Raw genomic sequence first — 9,001 nt, 5'->3', positions numbered from 1 at the left:
GCCCGCAGCAGCAGCCGTAGCCGAGCCCTGCGCCGGCGGTCGAGGAGCGTAGGTTGCTCCGCCCCGACCCGCCGCTGGCTGCACTACCGGGCCTGCACCGGCGGTCGAGCGCCCAGGTAGCCACCGCCGCGTCCCACAGAGCCATGCACCGCCCCGTCACCCACCGGCGGCCTAGGGCCTGGCATAGCAGGGGCACCACGCCCGGCGCCAGCAGCCGGCGGCGGTGCAGCCCCCGCGAGTATTCCAAGAAATCATATCTTCATAGGTTAAGTAAAACAGATTTGCTATTTCACATCTAGATGTGAAATAACTATCTCACATTTAAGTCTAGAGTCGTTGGATCATCTGTCTTTAATATTTGTGCAAAACTGATGGTCTGACTGGTGCGCTCGCTCGTTGAGCCTTGTCTCGCGCGTAGCACATGTCCAGGTTGTTGCTCGTACGAGGTCGGCCCGTTGTCGTGTTTTCTTTTTGTGATATTGGGCTGGCAGGCCATTTTTGTCTATAGTCCAGGCACATTTCTCTCCAGCGCCTCACATCTAGTGTGCCTTAGTTTTTTTTCACCGTAGGCTGCATTTCTCTATTTTCTTTTCAAAAGTATGTGCAACGACTCAATTCTAGTTCTTCTCATTTTTGTACACTTTCATTTGACTCTTAGTATTTGTTTTTTGTTTGTTTCCGTTTTATTTTATTTCTTCTATTTCATTATTTGCTTTCAATTATGAACTAGTTTTAAATTCATGTTTTTTTATTTTTTTATTTTCTACTTTTTCCCTTTTCCCTTTCTTCTTAATTTATTTGTTTAAAATTTATGAACTTGTTTTCACTCTGTCATATGTTCACTTTGAATGTCGTGCAAATCCTGATCACGGGTTATTTTTGTCACGCGCCCTATGTGTCGCGTCGTGTGATTGGTGTCTACATGTTGACATGTTTGTGCATGCGTCTTTGTTGGGCCGTTTTCGTCGCGCGATCTGGGGTCTCGTTTTGGATTGGTTTGCTAATTCTCATCTAAATGAGAGTTAACAATGTTTCATCTAACTCATATATTGTTAGATGATACACGTGTTTCTGAGTCGTGCTCGTTATCGTTGCGTCGTGTTTTCTGTTTATCCCTCGTGAAGCAGTGAGGCCTGATATAATGTTCTTTTTAGTGGGTCGTTATTATATTTTGTGTATTGGTTTTTCTCTGTGGGCTTAGATTTTTCTAGAGCCATGTGCCTTTTTTCCCTCTTGTTTTTTTTGGTTTGACCGTGTAGCTAGATTTTTTGTTTCAGATTTGCTAAATCCAATCTAGATGAATTTTTAGCTCATATATGTCTATAACTGTCCAATTTGTTTGCCTTAATGTTCGTATAAACCAAAACATGAGCGTCCATGTGAGCTCGTCATTTTTTGTGCGCGTCCTCTTGTCTTGTTTATTTTTTGTCATCATGTTTTGGTCTTTCTTCCCACGTGGGCCCATATATGTCATCATTTAGGGGTTCGACGATGAAACTTATCCCCATCTTCTCACTGACTGACCTTTGATCCCTATAATTTTTGTCCCAGTTGCAAGTTCACCCTCAACTCGCAACTAGGGTCCGATCATTTTTTGGCGCAGTTGCCTGTACATCCTTGACTCGCAATTGGGACCTAACATTTTTTGTCCCAGTTACAAGTCCACTATCGACTCGCAACTAGGGCTCGACTTTTTTTCCTAGTTGCAAGTCCATCGTCGACTTGTAACTGGGACCTGACATTTTTCTTGTCCCAGTTGCGAGTCCATCGCCGACTCACAACTGGGGCTCGACCTTTTTTCCTAGTTGCAAGTCCATCATCGACTCGCAACTAGGGCCCGACCTTTCTTTCATCCCAGTTACAACCCCCTCGACTTGTAACTAGGACCTGACTTTTTTTGTCCCAGTTGCAAGTCTACCCTCAACTCGCAACTAGGGGTCCGACTTTTTTGTCCAAGTTGCAAGTCTACCCTCGAGTCGCAACTGGGAGCCGACATTTTTTTCGGTTGCAATTTCACTGTTGACTCGCAACTGGGGCCGACATTTTTTTCCTCCTAATTACAAGTCCACCATCAACTCGCAACTGAGGTCCGACCCTTTTTTGTTCCAGATGGAAGTCCACCCTCGATTCGGGGCCTAACCTTTTTTGTCCTAGTTCCAGGTGCACTCTTGACTCACAAATAGGGCGAGACTTTTCTTTTGTCCAAGTTGCAAGTCGACCCTCGACTCGCAACTCGGGCCCAACCTGTTTTGTCGAAGTTGCAAGTCCGTCTTTGACTTGCAACTGGGGCAAACTTTTTTTGTTCGAGTTGCAAGTCCACCCTCAACTTGCAACTAGGGTCCAACCTTTTCTGTCCGAGTTGCAAGTCCACCCTCGACTCGCAGTTGCAGCCCGATTTTTTTACAACCAGTTGCAAGTCCACTGTCGATTCGCAACTGGGGCCCGACCTTTTTGTGTCTCAGTCGCAAGTCCATCGTTGACTCGCACTGGGGCTCAACATTTTTCTTGTCCTAATTGCAAGTCCACCCTCAACTCACAACTGGGGCCCAACCTTTTTTGTTTCAGTTGCAAGTCTAAACACAACACACAACTAGGGTCTGACCTTTTTTAATCCCAATTGCGAGTCCACCCTCGACTTGCCACTGTGGGTTCGACTTTTTTTGTCTCAATTGCAAGTCCACCCTCGGCAGCAAACAAACCGTAGATGAGACGACTCAAGTAGCTACGATATGTTTTTTGTTTTGTTTTGTTCATGTTTTCTATTTTTTTATTTATCATTTTTCTTTATTTGTTTTTCTCTCCTTTTAATTTTTCTATTTTCAAAAATTGATCTCATTTTTTATTTTTTCTGATTATTTTTTCTTTTTTCATAAATTCACAAGATTCAATAAATGTTCCAAAATTCATAAATTTTGTTCTAAAATTGTTCGTGTTTATCAATTTTTAAAAAAATCAAAATGTGTTCATCTCTGACATGTTTTTTGGAATGAAAACTAATATTCTAGCGAGATTATCTCCGTCGTAAGAAGAGAAAAACACGAGCTGTCGTTTAGTGTGGAGTTGTAGTATGACTAGCAACAACAAGAGAAAGGGCCGCGAGTTGCTGCGTAGTGTAGTGTAGTATAGTAGTACAACTAGCAGCAACAACACGAAGGGACGCGAGCTGTCGTTTGTAGTAGTACGACGACTAGTAGCATTAGCAAAGGAGCAGCAACAGCGGTAAGCCTGTTTGTAGTAGTACTAGCAGCAATTAGCAAGGGAGCAGCAACAGCGGTAAGCCTGACCCATGCGAACATGCTCTGGGTGGCCCTCTTTTTTTAGTCGTGCTTGGTGATTCTCAAAAACAAAAATGACGCTGGGCTGAACAACAACAAAAATGAAAAACAACAAACAAGTGCTAAAAAATCAACTAAGATGATGTCACATTAGATGTAAGGTATTATCTCACATCTAGATGTGACATAGACAGGCCCTAATTAAAACTATAGAAATCTCATATGTCCAGATCCAAATTCCAAACATACATTCATCAGATCAATCTTCCTAGTAACGTGTTGATCACCTTGCCCCAGTCATCGGCCGGAGAGGCCAATGTCAGACATGGTGGCGACGCTGGACGCCGACCGCCAGACCGCCCACGTGCCAAGGACGCCCTGGTGTGTCTCCATGGCCGCAAGCATGTTGACCGTCACGTACGTCGGGGGAAGCTTCGGCAACGTCGCGCTGCCGTCGAGGTACTGCATCACCTGTTTCATGCTCGGGCGTGCCGCGGGCGACGGGTGGAGGCACGTCAGCCCCAGCCGCAGCACAGTGTCCGCCTCGGCGGCGTCATACCCTGTGCCTAGCTTCGCGTCCACCGCGCGGGTGATGGTGATGGCGCCATTCCGCCAGTGCCCCAGCACCCAGTCCGCCAGCACGAAGCGGTCGTCGTCGCCGTAGACGTCCTCCTCCTCCTCCTCCTCGATGGGCCTCCGGCCGCAGGCGACCTCCAGGAGGAACGCCCCGAAGGCGAACACGTCGGAGAGGGTCGTCGCCTTGCCAGTGCGCACCAGCTCCGGCGCCAGGTACCCCATGGTGCCCACCACATGCGTGGTCTGCGGGTCCGCGCCATGGTCGTACAGTCTCGCCAGGCCGAAGTCGCCGAGCCGCCCGTTCATCTCGCCGTCCAGGAGCACGTTGCTCGCCTTGATGTCCCGGTGGATGACGACCTGCTCCCAGTCCTCGTGCATGTACAGCAGCCCGGAAGCGCCTCTGATGATCCGGAGCCTCTGCGCCCAGTCCAGAGCAGGGCCGTGCCAGTGCAGGTGTTTGTCGAGGCTGCTATGTGGCATGTAATCGTATACCAGCAAGAGCTCCCCTCTGCGCCGGCAATAGCCGAGCAGCTGTACGAGGTTGCGGTGCCGGAGCCGGCCGATGCTTACCACCTCCGCGATGAACTCCCTCAACCCCTGCCTCGACTCGTGTGACACCCTCTTCACGGCGACCTCGGTACGGGACCCCGGGAGCACGCCCCTGTACACGCTCCCGAACCCTCCGGTGCCCAGCAGCCGCTTGTCCTTGAACCCGGCGGTGGCGTAGTACAGGTCCTTGAACGCGAACCGGTGCGGCCCGAACTCCACCTCCCAATCCTCGCGCAGCTCCGCGTACCTGAGCCGCCGGCGGAGCAACAAGAGGCCGATGCCGACCGCGGCGAGGACGGCTGCCGTGGTGACGATCGGCAGCGCGACGGCGAGCGTCTTCGACTGGGGCTTGGGGCCAATGCGGGGCAGCGTCGGCAGCTTGGCGTGGTCGAGCGCTGGAGCGGGGCCGTCCAGGCTGAAGCTCCAGCCGAGCACGTAGTGCTTGCACAGCACGATGCTGGACCCCGACGAGAAGCCGACGTGCGCCGTGTCGGCGACGACCATCGAGAGGTCGATCCTTGTGGTCAGGAGCGGCCTCCTGGGCCGGGGCGACCGCGCTGGGGCCAAGGCCACGGTGATCTCCGTCGCCGCAGCGTCGTAGTCCACCCACACCTGCATGGGCTCCCGGCTTGCCAGGCTCAAGTTCCGGAACGCGCCGGTGGCGTCGTCGTAGTAGCCTGCCATGGCAGCCGCCGAGGAGTTGAGGCTGTTGACGTCGACGCCGACGTGGTTGTCGTTCATGTCCGCGAACTCCGGGTTGCGCACCGTGTCAAGCTCGACGGCGAAGACGCGGTTCCGCGCGTCGCCGTTGTCGCTGCCGTTGAACAGTCCGAGGTACTGCGCCGCCATCGCCGAAGACAGGTCCCTGCTGGTCGGCGCGACGAGGAACGCGAACCCGCTCGTGCTCAGGTCGGCGAGCTCCGACACGATGGCGAACACGAAAGTGGTCGAGAAGGAGGACGTCCGGTGGAACCTGAGCGGGGCCGGGTGGAAGGCGTGGGCTAGGTTCAAGTCGGTGTCGTTGGTGAGCAGCAGCAGCCCATCCGGCGTGACGCTTGCTATGCCGTCGAGCGCCAGCCCGGCGGCGGGGAAGCCCTCGTAGGCGAACTCGACGCCGGCCACTGCCACAAGCAGCTGGGCGAGCAGCAGCAACAACAAACTTGCGAGTAGGAAGCATGGTGCCCTCGCGCTGCACGCTTGTCGCGTGGTCACCTCAACTTTGACCGCCGCACTTGTACGCAAGTCACAAGCAACACAAGGATTAGGCGTACTTAATACTTGATGTTGCATAAAGTTTAGTTTAGCCTGGGTTACTGTTGGCTGCAAGGAACCTGCCATTTGTACTGTACCTAGCTAGCAGGGAAAGATGGACACCATGATAGGAGAGCGACCTGCGCGCCATGGCGGCTTGGTTGGCAAGTGGGTGTGAGTACGTGACTGCAACGTGATGCTGACGCACATCTATTTCGCACTAAATTTCGTCAAAATTTTCCTCCTGAATTTTAGGACTGGAAATAATCAACAGAGAGATCCCTTGGCTGGCAAGTGGGTGCCACTGTATTGGATTTGTTGTTTGACAATCGTCTGAATATGATACAAGTCTTCCCGCAAAATAAATTTGTTGATACAAGTCGCAGTCGATTTATTCAACGTTTGCTCTCGCACGATTTGTGCGCCTGGCCCCTGGGCGCTGCCTTTTTCTCCGCCGGCGGCACGGGCAACCTCGTGTTCATTGATAACCACCGGTGTCGTTTCAAAAAAATAACCACCGGTGTGGATTTACACAGGGTCGGGTGTGTCACTGTCCGTCCCTTAAAAAAACACACACACACACACAAACTTGCTCCGGAACAGTACGCGAACATGAGCAGGAGCTGGCCAATGGTGGAGGTCGCGGGTGAAGATCATGTATGATGCGCCCTGGAGATTGAATCACCCATGCGCCGCCGCTGTCACTCAAAACCCTTAAAAAAACAGTTTTGCTAAAGTACATCTAGATGTGCCATAAGTATTGCACATCTAAGTCCTATGTCATTGATCTTACATTGAGATTCGTGTCGATATTTTCTTTTTCCTCTTTATACTTGATTCACTCACTTAGATGTGCAATAACTAGAGCACATATAGATGTGACCTAGACACACCCAAAAAAAGTTCGGGACTCACAAATTGTCTACCGAAAATCCGTTAACAATCACAAATGAGCGGTTTGCTATCCAAAAAAAAAGAAAAGATGTTGCCAGGGATCAGGAGATGTTCATCTAAAAAAAGGATCAGAAGATGTTGTGATCCCTGGCAGCGTGCTCCTATGTTGGTGCCAGGGAGGCAGGGGGCGGCCTTCGTACATCACCTCCCGGAGAGAACAGAGGATGCGCCGACGCTAGTCGCCGAAGACAACGGGTATGAAGCAACGTAGGAGTCGTTGCCCTCGGCGTTCTGCATTAAGGCCGCCGCGGTGAAGCTCCGATACGTCGGCGCCGGCTCGGGCATCGGCACGTCGCCGTCAAGGTACTGCACCACCTGCCGCATCGACGGCCTCGCGGCGGGCGCCGGGTGGGAGCACACCAGGCCCAGCCTGAGCACCGCCGCGGCCTCCTCTCGACATCATAGGCGCCGCAGAGCCGCGGGTCCGCCGTGTCCGTGACGTCTCCGTTGTGCCAGCGCTCCAGCACCCAGTCCGCGAGCACCAGCCGGTTGTCGTCGGCCGCGCCGTGCTGGATGGGTCGCCGGCCGCAGGCCACCTCCAGCACGAACGCTCCGAACGCAAACACGTCCGTGGCCGGCGTGACCCGCCGCGTGCACGCCAGCTCCGGCGCGAGGTAACCCATGGTGCCCACCACGCTGGTAGTCTGCGGGTCGGTGCCTCGGTCGTACAGCTTGGCCAGCCCGAAGTCGCCGAGCCGCGCGCTCATCTCGCCGTCCAGGAGCACGTTGCTCGCCTTGATGTCGCGGTGCACCACCACTTTCTCCCAGTCCTCGTGGAGGTACAGCAAGCCGGACGCGACGCCTCTAATGGCGCTGAGCCTCTGCGCCCAGCCCAGCGGCGTCGCGTTCCGGTCGTACAGCCAATTGTCCAGGCTGCCGTTGGGCATGTAGTCGTAAACCAGGAGGAGCCCGCCTCTACGCCGGCAGTAGCCGAGCAGCTGCACGATGTTGCGGTGCCGGAGGCGGCCGAGGCTGACAACCTCGGTGACGAACTGCTTCATCCCCAGCTTCGCGTCGTCGTGCGACACGACGACCTTCACGGCCACCTCCTTCTTGGACGCCGGGAGCTGGGCTTGCCGTCGACGCCGAGAAGGTGCTTGCCGTCGAAGCCGCCGGTGGCACGGTACAGATCCTTGTACGCGAACCGGTGTGGCCCGAACTCCACCTCCCACTCCTCCCTCAGCTCCGCGTACCGCAACCGCCGCCACACGACCAGGGAGACGCCGGCGACCACCGCGAGCGCGAGGATCGGAGTGGCCACCGGAAGGATGACGTCGCGCGCCTTGGACCGTCGCTTGCTGTCGCCGATGCGGGGCGGCTTGGGGAGGTTTGAGTAGTCGAGCGGCGGCGCTGCCCCGTCCAGCGCGAAGCTCCAGCCAGCACGTAGTGGCGCGTGCGGAACGGCCCCGTCGACGACGAGAGGCCGACGTACGCCGTGCCGTTCAGCACCGGCGAGAGGTCGACGGTGACGGAGATGAGGGGCTTTTTGGGCCTGCGCGCCTCGACGGGCGCGAGGGTCACGTTGAGCACCGTGGATCGGCCGTCGTAGTCCACCCAGACTTGCATGGCATCGCCGCTGATGAGAGTCAGGTTCCTGAAATCGCGGGTGTCGTCGTCGTAGTAGCCTGCAGGTTCGGCCACGACGGATGCCAGGCCGTTCACGTCCACGCCGACGTGGTTACTGCTCATGTCCCGAAACTCCGGGTTGAGGATGGTGTCAAGCTCGACGGCGAAGACGTGGTTGCTCGCGTTGCCGTTGTTCTGGGGGTTGAAGAGGCCGAGGAACTGGCTCGGCGACGCCATGGACAGGTTCTTGGTGGGCGCGATGAAGAAGGCAAGGCCGTTCCCTCCCACCGTGACCAGGTCGGTGAGAATGGCGAACACGAAGGCTGCCGAGAAGGAGCGTGCGACCGTGCCGTTGGTTTCGTGGAAGCGGAGGGGCGTCGGGTGGAAGGCGCTGCCTTTGAGCTGGGACGTGATGTTGGTGAGCGCGAGCTTGCCGTCAGGCTCGACCATGGCCATGCCGTCAAGGTCGAGCTGCGCACCGTCAAAGCCGTTGTAGATGAAGTGCCCGTCACCGCCGGCGAGGAACTGGAAGAGGAGCAACACGAGGAAGGAGACAACGGATACAGGCTGGAGCCGCATCTCGTGTCAATTCTGTGTCGCCTACACAATTCTTTCTTGCTATGTAGCAGTAGTTTTATGGACTTTATAGCACATTTTTTTGCCTTGTTCCCAGGTAGCAAGTCTTTTTCCTCCTTTGAAAAGTGCGATCAAGACAACCAAGCATCCAAGCAGACCTTTAAGATGGAAGTAACTAACACTTTGTTTTTGGTTCTCTCTCTGACACGACACAAGGATAAAGTCAACTGAGTGAGATCACGCTGACACAACAC

The 9,001-nt window shown here is 54.4% G+C and overlaps 1 protein-coding gene and 1 pseudogene across 1 annotated transcript; both read right to left on the bottom strand.

The window, feature by feature from the left end:
* Nucleotides 1-3,361: 3,361 nt before the first annotated feature.
* LOC123180931 (L-type lectin-domain containing receptor kinase SIT2-like) lies at nt 3,362-6,257 on the bottom strand. Its single transcript, XM_044593119.1, has one exon. The coding sequence runs from the start codon at nt 5,736-5,738 to the stop codon at nt 3,573-3,575; it is 2,166 nt and encodes a 721-aa protein (XP_044449054.1). The 5' UTR covers nt 5,739-6,257; the 3' UTR covers nt 3,362-3,572.
* A 188-nt stretch (nt 6,258-6,445) lies between these two features.
* Nucleotides 6,446-8,968, bottom strand: LOC123180932 (L-type lectin-domain containing receptor kinase SIT2-like; annotated as a pseudogene).
* Nucleotides 8,969-9,001: the final 33 nt, after the last annotated feature.

Source organism: Triticum aestivum, chromosome 1D, assembly GCF_018294505.1.
Source record: "Triticum aestivum cultivar Chinese Spring chromosome 1D, IWGSC CS RefSeq v2.1, whole genome shotgun sequence".
NCBI lineage: Eukaryota > Viridiplantae > Streptophyta > Magnoliopsida > Poales > Poaceae > Triticum > Triticum aestivum.
This window is presented reverse-complemented; position numbering and strand designations above follow the sequence as displayed.